The sequence below is a fragment of the Ctenopharyngodon idella genome, chromosome 5 (genome assembly GCF_019924925.1).
Source record: "Ctenopharyngodon idella isolate HZGC_01 chromosome 5, HZGC01, whole genome shotgun sequence".
In the NCBI taxonomy this organism is placed as follows: domain Eukaryota; kingdom Metazoa; phylum Chordata; class Actinopteri; order Cypriniformes; family Xenocyprididae; genus Ctenopharyngodon; species Ctenopharyngodon idella.
Genome location: NC_067224.1, coordinates 14,281,703 through 14,305,488, shown reverse-complemented (window position 1 = coordinate 14,305,488; position 23,786 = coordinate 14,281,703). Strand labels below are relative to the sequence as shown.

At 34.8% G+C, this 23,786-nt stretch overlaps 2 protein-coding genes across 6 annotated transcripts in view; one reads left to right on the top strand and one right to left on the bottom strand.

Annotated features, from left to right (window-relative positions):
• The window catches only part of apba1a (amyloid beta (A4) precursor protein-binding, family A, member 1a), a 69,927-nt gene extending 67,795 nt beyond the window's left edge, over positions 1-2,132 (top strand). For all 5 annotated transcript variants that reach the window (XM_051893111.1, XM_051893107.1, XM_051893109.1 and 2 more), the window contains one exon: positions 839-2,132. In XM_051893111.1, coding sequence (XP_051749071.1) covers positions 839-910 — 72 coding nt within the window. In that variant the 3' untranslated portion in view covers positions 911-2,132. The remainder of the gene's footprint in view (positions 1-838) is intronic.
• A 3,307-nt stretch (positions 2,133-5,439) lies between these two features.
• On the bottom strand, positions 5,440-23,360 carry fam189a2 (family with sequence similarity 189 member A2). Its single transcript, XM_051894893.1, is given in 12 exon segments — positions 5,440-7,503; positions 7,505-7,552; positions 8,084-8,385; positions 11,915-12,064; positions 14,648-14,726; positions 14,964-15,090; positions 17,882-18,015; positions 18,188-18,295; positions 19,289-19,408; positions 20,296-20,406; positions 21,236-21,292; positions 22,597-23,360. Coding segments are annotated over 12 exon segments (1,779 nt in total). The 5' UTR covers positions 22,897-23,360; the 3' UTR covers positions 5,440-7,260.
• Positions 23,361-23,786: the final 426 nt, after the last annotated feature.

Below are 23,786 nucleotides of genomic sequence, written 5' to 3'. Positions count from 1 at the left end.
GCCTCACTGAGCCATCAGATCTCATCAACAATATCTTAATTTGTGTTCTGAAGATGAACGAAGGTCTTATGGGTGTAGAACGACATGAGAGTGAGTAGTAAATGACATTATTTTCATTTTTGGGTGAACTAACCCTTTAAGCTGCAGTTCATTGGTCGCTGATGCTACAGCAACCAATCAGCTGTGCTATGTAGATAATGATGTGATCGTTATCAAATGAGTTAAAGACCTATCAGTCTGTGCCAGCTAGAGTTTCATGCCAGAACTAGGTCATTCTTTTAGAAAATTATAAACTTCACATATCTGCTTTTTAATTTTCCTGAAATTGGCTGCAATGTAATCTCAATTTTTGCCTTTTTGAAGAAAACAAGGGGTGAGTCAGTTTGTTTTTGTGGCCATTATTTATTCAACATTAAGCCACAAATGCTATTGATTTAACTTACTTGCATTAAACCCAGAATATTCCTTTAATTTTAAATGCTAAATATATTATTTTATAATTTGAAACACAAAAAAATTATTTTGCAAAATATTGAAAAAGAATGCTTGCACATCTTTAAAATAAATCTTTAAAAGTGTGCTTGCAAATCTTTAAAATTAATTCAAAAATAAATAAAAGACTAAAAGTTTATAGTTTGTAATTTAATAACAAAAACAAAATAGCAAAAAGTATATAGTAATATATATTGTATAATATAAATTTCTCATATTGTGTAATGAGTTTTAGTCATATCGCCCACCACTAATTCACACTTTTTTTTACGTTTGGCTTGAGTTTCAAAATCCACACTTGTGTGCAATTGAACTTGACTTTCACATTTTGCCCCACTCTGAACAGATTCACATGAAGACTATGCCAGCTGCCATGTACCGCTTGTTAACAGCCCAGGAGCAACCAGTTTACATCTAAAGCTACAACGCTTTCTCAAGCCTCCTGCCCCGTTGTCACCAGATATAACCTTAATCTTGATGTGAAAGTGTCAGGCCTGTGAACTGGTGACTGTGTGATTGAATCCACTGAAGCTCTGCTCAACATGGCTCTCCATGACTTCACTGCCTCCCCTGAGCTCTTCATCTGTTCTTTTCTGTTGCTGTGAGTGAGATTGCTGTGCTGTGTCATTCCTCTCTCTGTGTGCACTGGAACGAAGCAGAGAGAGAGAGTGAGAAATATTTAAAGCCCATCACAGGAAATGGTGTCCTTTTCAAACCAGATACCTACTCACACAGCAGTTTGTGGGTGACAAAAAGTACACCTGTGTGATGTGAGCGTTAGGTGTACAAAAAGGAGTTTGCCTTACCATACTTTTTTGCTGTTATTTATTCGAGCTTGGCAGGCGTCACGTGTTTTAGATTCAACTTTAATTTTTAAGGGCAGCTGTAAGTCTGAGGAATATGGTGTTGAGTTGAATTGGTCACAGCCTACAGGATGTTCAGTTGGAATTTGAATTGGATTGACAGGAAAATAAATTTACTAAACTGCTATTTGAAAGACATTCAGCAGTTATTAACTCCATCATTTGTTTTGACTAATTATGTCTATATATTTCCTGATATGTAGAATGTATTTTTCTTAACTGACTCTAACTTCAATTTTCAATTAACACAGTCACCAAAATACAGCACCACAAAATGTGCTTTGACAACTTTTTAATTTTGACTGGATAATATTGTAAGTAAACTAGAGCATTTGGGGAAATGAAGTGTTTTTCAATTATGGTCCTGAAAATGAAAGTTAATTTATTAAATATGGTGAAATGCATATACATTTCTACACATTTTCAATCATTATTAATATTATTTAATGTAATAGCTCATATGTTGCGTTTTTCATCATATTTATAGGTAATTGAGACCGAAACATGAAACACACTTACATTTCTTTAACTTACTTTCCATTTTACTTGCTTAAATTCAAATTCGAATTACAATTCTGCATCCTGTTGGCTTAGAAATGGACTAAACCATTGAGTCCTGTGAAAAAGGTTTTTTTATACACACTCCCTATCAAAATGACAATGATCTTTTTGGTTAATCCATGGTAGATAATTCAATGGGAATGTCTAGTATACTTAGGAGTATATATATATATATATATATATATATATATATATATACTACACTACCAGTCAAAAGTTTGGAAACATTACTATTTTTAATGTTTTTGAACGAAGTCTCTTATGCTCATTAAGGCTGAATTTATTTAATAATAAATACAGAAAAAACAATAATATTGTGAAATATTATTACAATTTAAAATTATGGTTTTCTATTTGAATATACTTTAAAATATAATTTATTTCTGTGATGCAAAGCTGAATTTTCAGCATCATTACTCCAGTCTTCAGTGTCACATGATCCTTCAGAAATCATTGTAATATGCTGATTTATTATCAATGTTGGAAACAGTTGTGCTGCTTAATATTATTTTATAACCTGTGATACTTTTTCAGGATTCTTTGATGAATAAAAAGTTAAAAAAAAAAAAAATATCAGCATTTATTTAAAATAGAAATCTTTTGTAACAATATACACTACCGTTCAAAAGTTTGGGGTCAGTAATTTTTTTTCTTTTTCTTTTTTTTTTGAAAGAAATTAATACTTTTATTCAGCACGGATGTGTTAAATTGATAAAAAGTGATAGTAAAGATTTATATTGTTAGAAAAGATTTATATTTTGAATAAATGCTGTTCTTTTTAACCTTTTATTCATCAATGAATCCTGAAAAAAGTATCACAGGTTCCAAAAAAATATTAAGCAACACAACTGTTTTCAACATTGATAATAACTGAGTATCAAATCAGCATATTAGAATGATTGCTGAAGGATCATGTGACACTGAAGACTGGAGTAATGATGCTGAAAATTCAGCTTTGCATCACAGAAACAAATTATATTTTAAAGTATATTAAAATAGAAAACCATCATTTCAAATTGTAATAATATTTCACAATATTATTGTTTTTTCTGTATTTATTATGAAATAAATGCAGCCTTAATGAGCATAAGAGACGTTGTTCAAAAACATTAAAAATAGTAATGTTTCCAAACTTTTGACTGGACGTGTGTGTATATATAGTTGAGCGCATAGAAATTGTGGATGAAATGCCTTACAGAATGATGATGCCATATTTTGAAAAAAAAGAAAGTGTTTTGGAAATATATGGAGGTGCATTTAGAGATTTGAGCATAATTGATGTTGCTTGAATGGGACAAGTTTTGGACTTAAAGGGTTAATTCACCCAAAAATGAAAATTCTGTCATCATTTACTCACTCTCTAGTTGTTCCAAACCTGTATGAATTTCTTTCTTCTGCTGAACACAAAAGAAGATATTTTGAAGAATATGGGTAACCAAACTTAATGGGCCCCATTGACTTCCATAATATGGAGGAATGACACAATTTTCATTTTTGGGTGAACTATCCCTTTAACAAATGAACCTCTTTAAATAAGCATACACATGTATTACAGTCAGGTAGTTGGGGAAAAGCGACCTAAAAATTAACCGTTGTGTTGTGATTTACTGCTTTTTTTTACATTGATGTGCAATATTTATTTTGTTTTTGTTTTTTTTGTAAATGACTGCATTCCTTATTTTTATGCACAGAAAACCTTCATTTTTGTCTTAAAAAAGCATCTGTATATGAAATAATAATATTGCAAATTAAATATGCCTATATTGGTAGCATTTTCTTTTAAACATTTATACTTGGAAAAAAAAAAACGTTTGTGTTGACATTTTCAGGAAGGACATTCTGAGATCTCATTTATCTTTTGTACCTCATTATGAAGTTGAGTCATTACGGTCTTTTTTTATCAACTAAATGTTTAATTCATGTGTGCTACTTTTTCACTCAGTGTTTTTTTCACTTAAGAGCAGAATGTGTCTTAACAGAACTGTATTCACTCTCAGAAAGCTTCAGTCTGGTACATTTGAGCTGGATTTGCAAGTGTGTATAACTTGGATACAAGTATCCAGTATACTGTTCTAGTATAGAGCATCTAAACATGAACCGATTGAAAACTGACTGTGTTTCCAGAGATTTTCCCTCTCATTACAGTACCATCTGTGCAAGAACCTCAGCATGCTTTGGCACATCTCCATTATTACTTATTAGACACTGTCTGAAGTCTGGTAAACATCACTATATATGTGATTTTGCATCTGAAGAAAAAACAAGCAGAAAATGTCTTACGAGAAGCTCATCGCAATGAATTATTGAACACGCTCCCCTATTTTACCATCAAGTGTACTTGCGTGTTGCCTGGAATTCTTTTGAAAACGCACACACGTTTGCAAAGATCTTTTGCTATCAAATAATTAAAACAGCAATGTAGATTATATCACAATATGATGACATTTCTGCAGTGTTGAATCTGTATTGATACTAGAAATATTGTGAGGAATCTTATTGCTCTGCAGCGACTGTATTTGATGGCATTCTGGCTCTTTCAGATGTTACCAAGCTCCCTGTAATTGTGCCGCTGATAAGAAAAGGTACTTCTTGTTGCTTAAAATGTGAATTTCACCCTGCATTCTGACCTCATTAGCACTGTATTCTGTTACTAATTGAATCAAAAGTCATTAACACAGAGGAAGGGCCTCATGTTTTATTGTTTTTTGCTTTATGTGAAGCATGATCTTTTTGTATGCATTGCTATTTATTCTTGTAGTGAGTGTGATGTGTGATTACAAATGACTTCATCATCAAATAAAACCAGCTAGACACTTTCATATATATATTATATTTATTTACATATAGCATAATATATACAGTATATCCAATGAATATATTCCATGTGTACAATAATGAAAGTAAACTGTGCAAAAGTCTTTGACACCAGTGCGTTACTATTTAATATTTGTTTTTAAGGGACATCATCACGTCATGATTGAAATCCGCAGGCTGAATAACACTAACTTTTGCCATAATAATGTAATTGGTCTGCTACCACCATAGCATTTTTCCATATTTATTGTAAAAGATGTTATTATTATACTGAAATGCAACAGTTCAGACGGTTAAGTTTTTGGGCTGTAATATTAACGCATCAGCCTACACCTCGATGTACCTTCAGTGTCCCAGACTTCTGCACTATACAGTACAGGACATGCTGTGTCCGCCTCAGAATAATGTACAAGCTTTAATGAGTGATGGATTTAATTATTTAATAATGGAGAAACAAAACAAGTGGCTTAATGTGTTATTAATGACACCAGGTATGAAATATCAGTGTACATATGTAACCCAGGATGTGCAGAGTATTGGACGGATTCAACAGATTCCCACCTCAAGACTGTAGAATGCAAGGCCTCAGAAGAGTGTGTGGTTCGTACTGAAGTAGAAAAGAAACTGTGGGTTTGATTAGTATTTATAACGCACTTGCTCTGAATGTAATTACAATTATATGTTTGTCAATGTCAAAGTAAAAACACACTTTCTGTAAAGCAATAGCAATGTTTATTTATTTGCTAGCTTCTCTGTGATTGAACTATTTAGACACATTCCTTTACCATAGCAGGAATGTTTGTAACAGTATTTACAACATTAAACCAACTACTGAGAGCGTATACTACTAGAATGTCTCTTTCATCTCGCACAAGCTCAGCATGATTTTCAGTTAATGATCATCATCCAAAACTGTTCAAATGTTTGGGGTCGGTAAGATTTTTTTCATGTTTCTTTTTACAGAAGTCTCTTCTGCTCACCAAGACTTCATTTATTTCATCAAAAATACAGTAATATTGTAAAATATTATTACAATTTAAAAAAACTGTTTTCTATTTTAATATATTTTAAAATGCAATTTATTCCTGTGATGGCAAAGCTGAATTTTCAGCATCAAGTGTCACATGATCCTTCAGAAATCATTCTAATATGCTTATTTGCTACTCCAGAAACATTTATTATTATTATCAGTGTTGAAAACAGTTGTGCAGCTTAATATTTTTATGAAAACCATGTTGTAGATACATTTTTTTAGGATTCTTTGACGAATAGAACGTTCAAAAGAACAGCATGTATTTGAAATATGAAACTTTTATAACATTAAAATTTAAATTATAAATTTAAAGGGTTAGTTCACCCAAAAATGAAAATTCTGTCATAATTTACTCACCCTCAAGTTGGTCCAGACCTGTATGAGTTTATTTCTTCTGATGAACAACAAAAGAAGATATTTTGTCGGCAATATAATGTCGGTAACCAAACAGCTTCCATAGTATTTTTTTTCTATACTATGGAAGACAATGGGGACATCAACTGTATGGTTAGCGATATCCTTCAAAATATCTTTTGTGTTCAACAGAAGAAAGAAATTCATACAGGTTTGGAACAACTTGAGAGTGAGTAAATGATGACAATTTTCATTTTTGTGTGAACTATCCCTTTAAATGTTGCAAGCTGGATTCAAACTCAAATCACCCACTTGAGCACCAAAGCTAAATGTGTCAGAGCATGTGTTCTAATCATTTTTGGGTGAACCGTCCCTTTAATGCATCCTTTCTGAATAAAAGTATTAATTTCTTTTAAAAAAAATCTTTTTGGCACCAAACTTCTGAACAGTAGCATATAATTAGAAAAGTTTATTCTACATGTTCGAATGTCAATATTTTGAACAGACAAAATATTTTTAAAACCATGTTTAATCTTGTGGGAATTTGGATAGTATGTTTAACCCATACAATTCAGATGAGCCTCCTCATATTCAGTAATAATGCACAGTACATCTCTGAAAAACATCTTGGGAGAAATAATAATATTCAGAATGGTCAAATAAAAATAAAATTAAAAAAAAAAAAATTTACAAATTCATCCTCTACCTCACAATATACTGATTTAATCAGCAATGAGTAATTCTCCACATCACATAAGCTAAATATATTCATACATTTGCATGTTTCTCTTAATATAATGATTATTAATATTGTATTTTTCACATTTTTAAATGTTTAAATCATTTTTACATGAGGAACAAGGGCATTTGGTAAATAAACTTTTTTTTTTTTCCCCAGTGTTTTATTATAATAATGTGAAAAAATAAAAACAAGCAAAAGCTGGAATTCCAACTGTAAAATTAAAAATGAATAATATTCAGTATACACACTGAAAACAAAAACAAATATGTTTTAAAAATGAAGCGAAATCATCTGTGCTCTATATCTTCAGTCAAATTGTGGTGTTCATTATACCTTCACCCGACTGGGGCAGAGTCTGTTTCCTCTCTTTCCACGCTTATACAGTCCGTTTGAGACGTCACTCAGAGGACAGTTTCTCGGAAGACTCCTATAAGGCTGTGTGGGCGTTCCTGTTCCAGGCGGCGGGATCCTGCCCGAGAGCCCATCCTGGAATTAGTTCGAGAATGAGTGCCTGTCCTGCGCTCCGGCCCTGTCTGCAGCTGTGCCCAGGTGAAGGAGCTGAGATCGCCACAGCTGCGCAGGTGAAGGATGCCGGGCCGTTTGCGCAGCGGCAGCGTGTTTGAGGTGAGCTCCGTCTGCACCTTGTCTGTGGAGGGTGGATTGAGCTGGGGCAACCTCTGAAACTGTGATGGCCTGGAAACATGAAATGAAAGAACAAGAAATTAAACACATATGCAATTTTGTTTTTTTTTTAGATTTTGTCTAAAGGTTCAATAAACTGTTCCATTTTTTTAAAATAGATTTTTCTGACTAGTATTTCAAACGTTCAGCTTTACAGAGTTAAAGGGATAGTTCATCCAAAAATTAAAATTGTCATCATTTACTCACACTCAAGTTGTTCCAAACCTGTATGAATTTCTTTCCTCTGCTGAACACAAAGAAGAAGTTTTGAAGAATATGGGTAACCAATTAACTATTTGGTTACCCATATTCTTCAAAATATCATCTTTTGAGTTCAGCAGAAGAAAGTAATTCATACAGGTTTGGAACAACTTGAGGGCGAATAAATGATGACAATTTTAATTTTTGAGTGAACTATCCCTTTAAATGTCGCAAGCTGGATTCAAACCCAAATCACCCACTTGAGCACCAAAGCTAAATGTGTCAGAGCATGTGTTCTAAGCACTACACAATTCTATGCATTTTTAATCCCATGTGTCTTGCCTGATCAATGAAGCTGGCACAGCGAACGGCCTCTTCCATGTGTTCCTCATCGGAGCGCAGCACGGTTTTGATGCTGTTGACCAGCTCCTGTACCTCAGGGGTCAAGCTGCATGAGGACTGCTCCAGAAAGCGTGCCACCAGCAGTTTTGTGTCTTTATAGTTCTGGTAATCCACCATGGAGTTGGGTCGAGGCTTCCGTTTGCCACGGCCCCGTCGTAGCGTAACCGTCCCATGCGCTGTTCCAGTCACTGACGCTGGACCAGAGCCTAATTCTGTCTGTGTGGCTGCTTCACAACTCATTACTATAAGAGAGAGAACCAGCTTTAACAATGAGATATAGCTCTGCATGTTTTTTTGACAAATATTTGTAAAATGATGTAAACTAGTTAATTATTTAATATCGTTAATTATTATTATTCAATAAAAATATAAAACAAGAAATATTGCTATTGTAATATTTCCCTGTAAAATAATAAAGTCAAGTATTCAAGTACAACCCGAATTCTGGAAATGTTGGGACGTTTTTTAAATTTGAATAAAATGAAAACTAAAAGGCTTTCAAATCACATGAGCCAATATTTTATTCACAATAGAACATAGATAACATAAATGTTTAAACTGAGAAATTTTACAATTTTATGCACAAAATGAGCTCATTTCAAATTTGATGCCTGCTACAGGTCTCAAAATAGTTGGGACGGGGGCATGTTTACCATGGTGTAGCATCTCCTCTTCTTTTCAAAACAGTTTGAAGACGTCTGGGCATCGAGGTTATGAGTTTCTGGAGTTTTGATATTGGAATTTGGTCCCATTTTTGCCTGATATAGATTTCCAGCTGCTGAAGAGTTCATGGTTGTCTTTGACGTATTTTTCATTTAATGATGCACCAAATGTTCTCTATAGGTGAAAGATCTGGAATGAAGGCAGGCCAATTCAGCACCCGGACTCTTCTACGACAAAGCCATGCTGTTGTAATAGCTGCAGTATGTGGTTTTGCATTGTCCTGCTGAAATACACAAGGCCTTCCTGAAATAGACGTCGTCTGGAGGGGAGCATATGTTGCTCTAAAACCTTTATATACCTTTCAGCATTCATAGTGCCTTCCAAAACATGCAAGCTGCCCATACCGTATGCACTTATGCACCCCTATACCATCACAGATGCTGGATTTTGAACTGAACGCTGATAACACGCTGGAAGGTCTCCCTCCTTTTTAGCCCGGAGGACACAGCGTCTGTATTTGGACTCATCTGACCATAGAACACTTTTCCACTTTGAAACAGTCCATTTTAAATGAGCCTTGGCCCACAGGACACGACGGCGCTTCTGGACCATGTTCACATATGGCTTCCTTTTTGCATGATAGCACTTTAGTTGGCATCTGCAGATGGCACGGCGGATTGTGTTCACCGACAGTGGTTTCTGGAAGTATTCCTGGGCCCATTTAGCAATGTCACTGACACAATCATGCCGATGAGTGATGCAGCGTCGTCTGAGGGTGATGTTATGCACTGTAGATGATGAGATTTGCAGAGCCTTTGCAATTTGACGTTAAGGAGCATTGTTTTTAAAGTATTCCACAATCCTTTTACGCACTCTTTCACAGATTGGAGAGCCTCTGCCCATCTTTACTAGCTAATTATGTTACAGACCTGATATCAATTAACTTAATTCGTTGCTAGATGTTCTCCCAGCTGAATCTTTTCAAAGTTTCTTGCTTTTTCAGCCATTTGTTGCCTCCGTGCCAACTTTTTTTGAGACCTGTAGCATCAAATTTGAAATGAGCTCATTTAGTGGATAAAAGTGTAAAATTTCTCAGTTTAAGCATTTGTTCTGTTATCTATGTTCCATTGTGAATAAAATATTGGCTCATGTGATTTGAAAGTCTTTTAGTTTTCATTTTATTCAAATTTAAAAAAAACACCCCAACATTTCTGGAATTCGGGTTGTATTTATAAATAGTTTAATTACAATACTAATATTTATGGCTGTCTTAATTTTCAAACATCGAACCATAAAGCTTTTATAATGCCTGAATAGGGAATTCTGAATATTCACTTTTAAGCTGCGACTGTGTGTAATTTCAATAATAGGACAAAACATCAAAGTCTCTTCAATTAATTTTAAGTAACCACGGGCCATTCTGCACTCATAAATTGACAAATGATAAACCGCTATTCCAAAAACATTTAAAATCACTGAGGGAACCCATGGCTCAAAAATGTATTATAGGTTTTTAAGACTAGAAACTGAACCGCTCTTCTTGACCAAGTTAACAAACAGAAATATCCATCTACATCAGTTGGTGTTGGTATAACACCCAAGCCCACTGCTTTATCAGTTGTACAGGAAGACAGATTAAGCAAAGCAAAAACACTTCATGAACCTTTAATCCTACATCAGACAGACATAAGAGAACTTTTCACTTGTGTGTTTGTGTGTGAGAAAGAGAGAGAGTGACAGCATTTCTTGAAGAAACTTGAAGAAATGAAAAAGTCAATTTATGGCAGTGTATTTAAGACCCTTGCCCCCATCGCTCTCTGCCGTCCCTAAACAGTAACACTGAGAAGTCCTATATTTAAAATGGGCTTAAAGTAACCACTGACAGGTATAGTTTCTCTAGATTTACTATCAAACCCAGTCCTCTGCTTTGGATACACACACCACGTAAAAAGAAACCTCCATCTGTCATCAGAGAGGAGCCAATGTTCATAAACTAATTATAAAGAATTGTGTCAGTGTCTTCTCTTCGACCTTTTATGGAAAACTTTTAATGTAGATTTAGGCTTAAAACAAGACAAATCTGCCTGTATGCTACAAGAACATATCAGCACCCTGAATATCCTAATATCTGAAGTCTTTTATATTTTAATCTAATTTTGCTCAGATAAATTATATAAAAAATATATATGTTTTACAGGAAAACAAGGCAATTTTCTATGTAAACTTAAATGTTAGGGATAATATACAGTCAGCTGTAGTGTTGAGAAACGTTACTTTTAATAGTAATACATTACAATATTGCGTTATTCGCTAAAAAAGTAACTAATTGCGTTACTTAATTACTTTTATGGAAAGTATTGCGTTACATTACTTTTGCGTTACCTTTTCTCATCTGGGCTGGGCTGGGCTGTTTGTTTGTTTGATTTTATAACAACTAAAAAGTTCTATTTTGGCAAATGTAAAGACCCTTTCACGTCAAAAGTGAAATGAATAAGCCTCAGGCTGAAGGAAATGCAAATTCATTCCTGTAGAGGGCGCAGTTCAAACAAACAAGCCTTTCAGCTGTGTTGCCATTTTGGAATACAGAAGACTTGGACACAGGTGAAGTAGTAAATGAGTAAATGCATGCTCACATTTAGTCTAGAACTTGTCTAAAATAACCATGTTTACACAGCGCACACAACGCCTCTGCACTTACCCGATTTCTCTCAACACTGGGAACAGGAGAGGTGTCAGTCAATGAATGGGAAACAAACTAACTTGCTTTACTTATTTAAAAAAGTAACTCAGATATTTTGTCGGAAATTTAAAAGTAATGCTTTACTTTACTAGTTACCTGAAAAAAGTAATCTGATTACATAACTCGTGTTACTTGTAATGCGTTACGCCCCCCCCCCCCCAACACTGGTCAGCTGGTCATTACATTAACTTGAAGTTCATTTATTATACAAGAAGAAAGAGACCACTGAGCTATACTGAATAAGAACAGCACAGCAATGTAGAAATCTGGTTGTCAAATGTACAGTTTAGGGGTCATTATACAAAAATATCTGATTGTAGACTGTTAGAATTGACCAATCAGACCATTTTAAGGATTTCTTCCCTTACCTTTGGCAGTCAGGTCTAGCAGAACGGGGTCACTGTTGGACCTGCGGAGGCGAGTTCTGTGAGGTTTTCTGCTGGAGGAGACTGCGGTGTGAGGCTGTCTGGACTGTATCGGGGGTGTGGGGCTCAATATGGCTGTCTGACAGCTTCGGTCTGAATAAAACATGCAAAGAAACTACATAAAAAAAGTAAACATCATTTGTACTGATTTTTTTCTTGTTTTTTCCAGTCTATTTATGTCTGTCCTATGTCAGAAACTGCTTGGTCAAATCCATCAAAAGAGGAATCTGGCCAAAACAAACCTAGTCTATAAAGTCAACCAGAAACCATTTTAAGAGTTGTGCTGTCTAAGGATGCATCTTAATCAGCTCCCTAGCTCCTGAATCAGTATATCAAATTCGGGCACTGGTAAGGACATTAAGGACCCTGGCTCACTTCACACTGAGACACTGATGGTGACATGACAACAGGCTCCTTGTCAGCGTCACTACAGGTATTTGTGAACAACAGCAGAACTTTAATATGTTTTAATGTACATTATGATAAATACTTTGTTACATATACAGTCAAACCAAAATTTATTCAGACACCTTGAACATTTCATTCATTATTACAGTTTATTCACTATAGTTTAAAAAAATTTAATAAAATATGACAAGATCTCAGAGTTAAACTGTGTCAGAAAAAATTAATCTTAATTATGTCAGATAACACTTAAGCAAAACATGGTCAGGTCAAAGTGTCTGAATAATTTTTGTTTCCAAATTTGTATCAATTTTACTGGTAGTCCACTGTATGAAGAAGTTTTGGGTATAATATGTCACAGTTTACTTTATTTTGCTATCCTCACTTACATAAATAAACTATAGTGTCCTGCACCCACTAGTAAAAATAATTTTTGGTTTGACTGTATCTGCAATATTTCAGCCATAAATAAATTATAAATGTTAGCTAGATTAAGTACCTGTCTAGCAATGTATGTTTATGCTGAAATAAAATTAAATAATGGTTTGTATTAAAAACAAAACAAAACATCTATCTTGTGTCATTATGTGTAGTGAGCCAGTCATCCATCCATTCATCCTTTTTTTTTTTTTGAAATATGTTTCCTATGCTCACCAAGGCTACATTTATTTGATTAAAAAAAAAATATATATATATATATATATATATATTATATTTTAAAATGTCCTCTATTCCTGTGATGGCATCGTTACTCCAGTCTTCAGACAGTGTCACATGATGAATGAGAACTGATGAACTGAAAGTTCAAAAGAACAGCATTTATTTGAAATAGAAATCCCTTTTAGTCAATTTAATGCATCCTTGCTAAATAAAATATTAATTTATTTAAAAAAAAAAAAAAAAACTTTTAAACAGTAGTGTACAGTGAGCCCACACTAAAAACGTATCCTACAATCCCTTTTAAACTTGGAAATGAAAAAATTGTGAAGTTCATGCAGTTCAAGTTCTGTTGTCATTAAAACAAAAGAGGGACAAACCAAATTCATCTTCATTTTTCAATTCAATTCCATTTCAAATTGTTATGCTGACAGTATAATTGGTAATGAAAAATTCTGTGTGAAATTAGAAAAATGCAAAAAAGGATTTTGACAAGTGGCCCCTTTATAGTGACTTGTGAAGGATCATTAAAAACATGTAGGACTGTGCTATCTTTGAATGTGTTGAAGGATACAGACAGCTATAAAAAGAAAAATAAATCCCTCACTGAGAAACACTGGACATACAACTGCCACCACTAAAATACATTTCCTTTAATACACAGATGACATAATTATGGACGGTACTGTGATACGCTGTGAGCATCTTGATTAAATATAGAGTACCAGAGGCACTGGATTCATATAAGCGGTATCAATGACAAGTTCATGTAGGCCTAAGTAGCAGCTCCATTTTGTAGATCCAGATTTTCAAAGAGCAATTTTCTATTTGTTAATTATAACATCATTACACCTAAATTGTAATGTTTTAAAAGGTCTTTTGTTCCATGTTGAAATACTTTCTCCTGCCATGGTTTAATGTGCAGACACAACTGTAAAGGCCCGTTCACACCAAGAACGATAACTATAACGATAACTACATTAGAGTTGCAGTTTTGTCGAGTCTTGCTCGAGCTCTTTAAAGCAGTTAGCAGGATGGATTCTGATTGGCTGTCAATGTTTTTATCATTCATCAGCTGGAAAAAAACATTCTAAAAGTGATTCCAATAATATTGTTTCTCTGTGCCATTATCGTTATAGTTATGGTGTGAACTCTGCTATTCTTCTACATTTAGAACAATTTTTAGAAATATATCTTTATCATTATTGTTACAGTTGTCATCTTTGGTGTGAACTGGCCTTAAATGAAAATTCTGTCATCATTTACTCACCCTCAAGTTGTTCCAAACCTACATACATTTCTTTGTTCCGCTGTAGACAAAGGAAGATATTTGGAAGAATGTTTGTAACCAAGCAGATCTCACCCCCCATTGACTACCATAGTATTTTTTTTCCTACTATGGAAGTAAATGGGGGGGTGAGATCTGCTTGGTTACAAACATTCTTCCAAATATCTTCCTTTAAATTTATACAGGTTTGGAACAACTTGAGGGGGAGTAAATTATGATAAAATTTTCATTTTTGGGCGAGCTATCCCTTTAAGTCTGTAATGTCAATGTTTATCAATTCTGCTCCTCTCCACAAGTCTATATGTAAAAATACAACTGGTTCATACCATCACTGGGCATCTCCGTCTCTGCACTCTCTGTGAGGACCTCGGTCAGATCGGTCATTTGCACCTCAGTATTCTGGGCCTGATATAAATACAGAAGGTCAGTGAGCGGACAAGACTGTATTTGATTGAGCTGTTGCCAATGTAAGCCAGCTGGACCAGGACACAGTGCCATGTTTGCTGATTTGAAGTCAGTAAGGTCTACTTCACAAACTGAGTTGAAATGCTATCATGAATAAATGCTGAAAATGCTAAGTGCCTTTTGACAGATATGATTATGCGACAGCAGATGGCATATGATCACTATATGAATCAGTACCTGAGCTGCTGGCTGTGATGCAACAGCTTCATAAGGTGGAGGAGGGTCTAGAGGACAGAAGACCTCTACTCCTTTAATTCTGGCACCGTATATATGAGGGAGAGGAATCATACCGTCACCAAACATCCTGTCAAAACACACATTTACACTGTAAACAAGCCATGAGAAGATATAACAACAGTAAGCAATGTAGATAAACCCATTAGTGTTTGATCAGAACATCCAATGAAACAGGAGTATATCATGCTTTCCCACACACAAACTTCAATCCTGTTTTAGGATGCCAAAACATTTTGGTTGCCTGCCAAACACTGAGCCACCCACTCACAAATCTAACAAATCCTGCTGTATTTTTGGTTAAGAGTTCAAGGTCAAAATGCATGTCTGCGCAAGTGTGTGTGTAATGCTTCAGTCAGGATCATGGATTGCTGAAAATATTTTATCATATACTGTAAAAAGTGAAATTATGCAGATGTTCCCCTAATAGATATTTTACCTGATTTGAAAATAGATATATTCATAAGTGGATTAGAGTTTGTAAGGCTGAAATATGCAACCTTACCTTACATATACACACAATATCGACAAAGTTTGGGGTTAGTAAGATTTTTGTTTTTTATGAAATTAATACTTGTATTCAGCTACAACACATTTAAATTGATCAAAAGTGACAGTAAAATATTTATAATGTTACAAAAGACTATTTTAAATAAATGCTGTTCATTTTTAAACTTTTTATTCATCAAATAATCCTGAAAAAAGTGTTTCCACAAAATATTAAGCAGCACAACTGGATTAAAAATTGATAATAAGAAATGTTTTTGAACAGCAAATTAGCATATTAGAATTATTTCTGAAGGATCATGTGACACTGAAGACTGGAGTAATGATGCTGAAAATTCAGCTTTGCCATCACAGGAATACATTATATTTTGACATAGAATATATTAAAATAGACATTAGTTATTTTAAATTGTAATAATGTTTCACAAAATTACTGTTGTTACTGTATTTTTGCAGGTCAAAATGCAGAACATAAATATTTTCTAAAAACTAGTGTATTTGTCACCAAAGATTGATTTACTGAGCATAAGAAACTTCTTTCAAGAACATTATAAATCTTACCAAACTTTTGAATGATACTATATGTTTCTTATTAAAATGATATATTATATATTTTATATTTAATTATTATGATTATTCCAAAGGTTTACATTTTATTTCGTTTCATTTTAAATAAGAGTAGTGTTATTCATCACATAAAAAGTATCCATTAAGATACAGTGCACAGCATAAATGAGTACACCCCCTCTGAAACTTCTGAAAGTCAGCAATTACTCAATTACTTAGAAGACATGTTAGGGTTCTTTAGAGATATGATGTTCCAGCAAGTCTGCTTAATCAATTACCAAAGAAGCATGTCAAAATTATTCAGGAAAATAAGATTTTCTTATCAAGGTGATAAAATGTTGTGTAGCAAAAATGAGTACACCCTCCTAAAAGTTACAAAATAAAAATGTTCTGGTGTAAGTTTAAGGCAATGTTTGATCAACAGGTAAGTATGTTGAACCAAAACATTTGAAGAGAAGTAATTTCTTGACAATTAAAAGTGTTAGATAGCCAGCCCACTGAATCATTCTCAGACTTAATGTTGACAACAATGGATCCACTTGGGAGAGAACTGTCAGGAGACTTATTTCTTAGTACAAAAGAGGACAGTGGTACAAGAGGATTACCCAATCATTGTTTTAAGTGTGAAAATATAGCAAAAGTAACAATGGACTTGTGACAAGGCCCCTCAAATAATCAGGCCTTCATTTTAAGCTTTCATTTAGTGATGAGGGATTTTTTTGCTAGACAAAGAGCAGGAGAAATACCAAGCGAGTGTCTCAAAGCCAGCAAAAGCTATGAAAAGAGTGACTGTTTATCTCACAGAGTAAGATGCAGCCTGCAGAAATGACATGCACGGTTGTTGTTCTCACTGGAGCTACCTACTTTAGCCAAAGCACAATAAAGTCAGTTAGCCATTTCCAAAGCCCATATTTACAAAATATAGATTCTGGGAATCAATACTCTGGTCTCATGAGACCAAATCAATAATTTTGGATCTAACAGCATCCAAAATGTTATGGTGTTGCTAGAGGAGGAGTAAAGTGAGAAGTGCCTGGTTCCCACAGTAAAGTTCAGTGGTAGTAAAGCTCTTATATAGGGATGTATGAGTGCTGAAGGTGTGAGGGAGTTGTGCTTTATCATTGCTGTCATGAATTCCCACACCACTGCGTAATTTAATACACAAACTTGAAACAGAAGATGTTACCCTTTCCTTATTCCCTGCATTGTTGGGCATTTTTTCAACATGACAATGAGGATATGCATTCTCCCAAGGTGAAAAACCTTCTGTGGACATGTATTGCACTCAGTCTTAACACTCTTGAGCACCTGTGGGGGATTCTGTAGAGATGAGTTGAGCAACACTCCCCATTAAAGATCAGGGCATTTAAGGAGCTCATCATCCAGGAGTTAAACAGGACAGATGTGACAATTTGTTATGAACTTGTACACTCCGTGCCAAGAAGGGTCAGAGCAGTATATTCAAAATTATGGAGGACATACTAAGTGCTAGAATATTATACATTTGTTGAATTAAATCTAGGGGGTGTACTCATTTCTGCAATCCTTAATTTAAACAAAATTGGCTAATTTACTTATTTTCTGTCTATTTATGACATATATTTCTTACATTTTAGTTTTTCCATCTTTCCATGAATTGTATTAGTGATCATAAAGAAAATACATCTTTTGTATTTGTTCAGAGGGGGTGTACTCATTTATGCTGTGCACTGTATGTGTCATTAAAAATAAACCCAATACAGTCAGGTTGACTCAAGTAATAATAATTAAACTAAATAATATTTTACCTGCGAGCCAGGCGAGGGGTGTAAGAGTAGAAGGTGGAGAAGTATGAAGGGGGAGGTGCAGGAGCTACAAATTCATCAGGGTCAGGAAGATGAGTTTGCTCCTCCACTTCCTCTGGAACAGGCCTGGCCTCTTCCTGCCAAAGACGATCAAAATCAAAATTCCACTATCACATTACCAGGAAAATATCAGAAAAATCTCTCACACAACATAAAAAATATCTTAGAAATATCTCACACAACATGTCTAAACAGTGTTAATCTATGCCACACTGACCAAGAATTGAATTATTGTATGATTTATCTCACCATGCAGGGCCGTCTGGTTGAGAAGATCTGGAGATATCTGAGTGCAGCAGCAACCAGACACACAGCTGTGGCCAAAGCATTCAGTGCACACAGAGCAAAGAGCACTTTCTGGAAAAGAGAAAACTCTATGACATCCAAATCTACTGCTGTTAAATAAAACTTGTTTAAGCGTGCATATGGTTATCTCACTCCTAGCATAATATACCTATGTACATAGCTCTCTGGAATACTTCATTCTGATTCAAGAAACAAATTATTTGTTTGATCTGTTTGACGTCTCTTATCACTCTGCGGTCTGTCTATCTCTCTACTATCTGTCTGTCTGTCTATCTCTCTACCATCTATCTGTCTGTCTGTCAATTCAGTTCAATTCAAATTTGCTTTATTGGCATGACTTACACAGTATTGCCAAAGAAGTGGCCATTACATAAGCAATGAACAAATAATGGTTATATAATGCATAAACAAAATAAGAATAAACACATATATTTTATATATATATACACACACACACAAGAAATAACAACAACAACCAAAAAAAAAAAGAAAAGATTAAGACAATGTAAAAACAACAACAACAACTGTACCTACATTTAGACATTAAGAATATTTTTGACTCTAGTTTTGTCCACTGGCTGCTGACTCTCTTAGATTGTGGCAAGCTGTTACGTATTTTGCTGCTGCTGCAATCAAGTTGGAGTTTTCTCATGATATGATATGATTTATTTTTTCTGTATTTGATAATGCCATCAAATTTGGTTCTAGTAGTTGGAATTTAGTGAAATAGTCCAATCGAAAGTAGACTGTCTGTCTATCTCTCTACTATCTGTCTGTCTGTCTATCTCTCTACTATCTATCTATCTATCTATATATCTATCTATATATCTATCAGTCTGTCTGTCTGTCTGTCTAGCTATCTGTCTGTCTGGCTGTCTGTCTGGCTATCTATCTATCTATCTATCTGTCTGTCTGTCTGTCTGTCTAGCTATCTGTCTATGTCGGTCTGTCTATCTATCTGTCAACCAAGTAGTAGTGTAATAATAATAATAATAGTAATAATAATTTAACACTTAAAAATAAGTTAAAAAGATGCACACACACCTTGAGCAGGATTCTCATTGTGCCACATGCATGACCTGCGTAGATCTTAATCAGCTTCTCCTCTTGACACTGAGTGCTCGGAGTTTCTGAACAACAGTAACAGAGATCGCCCTGCTCACTCTGAAACACAGAAACACATTTATTATGTTCGTTTCTCATTGACACTTAAAGAACTGCTTGGATTCAAAGTAGGAGACTGAGGATGAAGTTTCCAGGCACTTCTCTACATTTGACACAGTCTTTTGAGCAGTCTGGCGCTGCATGCGATAACAGCTCAAAGATATGAGGTCACCAATATGGCAGGGACATTTCCATGACAAGTGGAAATGATGAAAGAACAGCCTTCAGATCATGGAAATGACAGCACCCCAAAAACTAAATCAAATCCAAGGAAAGCTGGAACCTGTCTTGACTCTCAATTTCAGGGCTCTCTTGGACTTGGACAAACTTCAGACTTATTCACATGGTACAGATGTATGGTCTGTACAGATGTGTTTTTTGTTCCATAATATGTTATTAATAAGTACAACAAGTCATATCAGCCAGTGCTTGGATGTTCTGGGTGTTTGCTAGAGTGTTGCAATGAGGTTGCCAGGGTGTTGCCAAGAGCTTGCTATGTAGTTGTTTACAAATATGTAATTGGTCTAAGTAAAAAAAAAAGGCGCAGCCATAAGACTCTTTCATATTCTAGTCAAAATAATTTTCCACACAATTTGAGTTACCTTTCATGTTTGTAACACAAATGTCGCAAGCTTAATACACTAATACCACTTATTATTCTTTGCTGTAACACTACAACGAATGTTATTTATTAGTTTATGTAGTATAGTTTGTTTAGCTCTGTGTTGCCCTAATAATGTATCTTAAGTGTTGCCCCACTTCAGTTTGTGATTCTGTTTATATTTTGCATCTAGGTTCTTGAATACAATCATCAATACATGAGTCATTTGACATTGTGATGTTATTATCTCGAACACAGCACATGTTCAAGAGCACAGATTCCTCACCAGCTGGCAGTTAATGGTACTGGAGACCAGCTGAGCCCCCTGACAGCAGAGGATGAACCCTGCCAGGTTTAGCAGGATACAGACCACTGACAGCAATACAAACAGATTCACCTGTGTGAGAGACAGAAAAAGATTAATATTAGTCAGTCATTTTATTTGACAAATATAATATTACTGCCCAAATCTGGAACTATCAAATGATCCTTACACTACCGTTCACAAGTTTGGGGTCAGTGAGATGTTTTTGAAAGAAGTTCCTTATGCTCACCATGGATGCATTTATTTAATCAAAATACAATTTAAAAAATTGTGAATTATTATTATAACTTAAAATAACTTTAATAATTTAATATAACTTTAATAATTTATTTATTTTTTTAATGTAATTTATTCCTGTGATGACAAAGCTGAATTTTCAGCATCATTACTCCAGTCTTCAGTGTCACATGACCCTTCAGAAATCATTCTAATATGCTGATTTGCTGCTCCAGAAACATTTCTTATTTTATGAATATAAAGTTCAAAAGAACAGCATCTAATGCACCCTTGCTGAATGAAATTCCTTATTAAAAAAATAAATAAATAAAAAAATCTTACTGACCCCAAAATTTGAACAGTAGTGTATATGAATGGCAACAGGAAGAAGCTGATGGTCGGCTTAAGACTTAATTAACAAGATCTTAACTGAATGTCTGGTGTGCACAGATCCTCTTTAAGAGGTCATTTAAGGGCCAAACAACTTCCTTTAACATAAAAACATTGGGCATGCAGAAGATTACCCTGAAAACATATGTTCAGATCAATATAGGATTAATGCTGTGTAGTAAACATCATATAACCACTTTCAAGTAAAAAATAAACGTATCTGCTTATTCAAAAGGGATCACAAAGACTGACGCCTTACAGACCCTCAGTCTTAGATTTGGCAAAACACACATACCAACAGTAGCATTGGCCGTTTCCATGTGGTTAGTCCTATAATCCCAGAGAGGATGACCTGTAGAAAACAAACAGTACTTTCAGCAAAGAGGAAAACACTTACAGACAGGTTAACTGATAATGAACCCATTATTACCCATCAAATGCCGTACACTCTCAAAAGGGCCTTTAGCACTTTTAAATCCTGTTTCAATGACTCATCTCACTCAGTGTGTTGTTAGCCGAGCTGTCTACAGCGGCCTCATTTAAATACTATTGTCCATACTCGGCTCCCATGCATTTCCTCTAACCCTGCCACTTCCTGTCAATTACACTGAATGCTGTGAGACTGCTATTGCAGCTGAAGGGTTCTTGTGTTTAGCTCATTTCTTTTCATACATAACAATCAAAAAAAAAAATTGTTAAGTGTAAAATGTTTTGTCAGGTAACCTATAAAAATTAAATAAATAGATTTTATTTTAATCCAAAATATTCTTTAACAAGACAATTAAATTGACAGTGATTTCAACATTGCTATACCATCTTTATTTCCATCACTGGTAAACGACACAATCATTTCTGAATTTTTACTTGAGTTTTTAGTTTACTTTTCCTGATTTTCTTCATCATGAATGAAATTTAAATTCAAATGTATAAATAAATATTAGATCTTGTTACCTAACTGTTGTTTGCATGCCAAAAGATGTTTTTTAGGTGAGTGGTATGCATTATATGGCAGCTTTACTTATAAACAGTATCTCACTATAGAGTGTTAAGCAGTAAAAGAGATTCACACTCAACCATGACTTCACTGACGAGTTCACTCAGCTCCTGCCAATGACCACAAATGTAAAGCATACTTAAATATGGGAAATAATACTGTAAATGGCACTTCTGAGGGAAAAACTTGGCACTAGGATAGTTCCTAAAGATTTAAAAACTTCAGTTAATATAGCTGAAATAACCTAACTACATTAGGTAACACCAATAAAAGTAATAAATATATCAGGTAGAAATATTTCCTTGATGCAACAACTGCACATTAGTACTTGTAAAGTCTAACTAATAACTAATTTATTGACAGATCGGATCTTTCATCATAGTGAATTATTGGTAAACTACAGTGTCTGATGTGTTCATATAGCCTGCTCTGAAATAAACAGATAAAAGTGTAGCACCGTTTCTGTATCAGACTACATTGGACACAAATTAGACCGCAGTAAAACTTCTCTATACCTGTCGGTTTGTAATGAATCAATTAAAAGCTGTAGACAAATACAGTGACATATTGTCAAGCAAATATTTTAATATCTGTAACATGCATATGTGGTGTAAAATAAAAACATTAGCACCTCTGATTATGGCCAGTAATCTAATACTCACAGAAGACCCGGCCCAAAACGGACAGGAGTTTCTAATAGGGGGCGAGTTGCTAAGGGACAGAGCCCCGAAAGAGAGCGCCACCATGGAGCAGCCGAGAACCAGCTGCAGCAAGCCGAGGGAGAGCAGAGGGCGTGCGGGCAGCAGCGCCGGAATGATCCGCGTCTGCGATCCAGACATACGGGACGGAAGAGCGGACACACAGCGGCTGCGACTTCTGTAAGATACGTTTGCGAGCTGATGGGCCAGAGCAGCCCCTGATAAACGACAACAAGATCCAGGCAGAACTACGGGCAGAGACATTGGAAACGCACGAGCAGCCAAACAACAATACACATTAAACGAGCGTTGTGGCGCTCCCTCATTTTACTCTGTATCTCTCAAGGCGACGGTTATCTCTTTAAACTGCCCGTTCCGCGTTACTTCCATGGTCCTGTCGAGGTAGTTGAGTATTGGGTTTTAAAATAACTAGGCTCTGTGACCTGCTGCTCGGATTTGGTTTCACATTTTTTTGGGCAGAGCGAGCGGAGAGGCGGGGGAGGGGTGCGTGGGAAGACACACACACACACACACACACCCGCGAGTCTCTCTGTTCCGCGAGTGTGAAGAAAGACAGTATCGAGAGTGTGCAATTATATTGTCATATTTTGTGTTGAACATGAAGCATTGTATTGCGTAATCTGTAATGCTAAAAAGTACCACATTTACTTGCTCTTTGTTGCGAAAGATTTTTGAGAATGAAATCCATATCTTTATTACGAAATAAACAACTGAACACCAAAACACTGACATTTTTTGTTATTTTAAAAAACGATATAATTAGGAATGCAAATATACATTTATACAGTAGCTATATACAAAACAAACTGCAAATGAGAAATCTTTGATTTTAGATAACAATTGTGTCAAACACATCTTCATTGAAAAATGAACAAATAAATGTAGAATCCCTCATTATGTAAGTTAACCTATATAAGTTATTATAAAAAATTTTTTTACAGAGAAATAAAAATAATTTATTTATTTCATCCATACACAAGACAAAACACATTTCTATTGCACATTTGAGATATTAAACTATAATATTTGTTATTTATTTTTGACATAAGCGTATACATATTTGCCTTAAATATAATATATCGTACATTTTTATCGTAAATTATACGTAAGTGAATTTTTTTATTTTACTATTT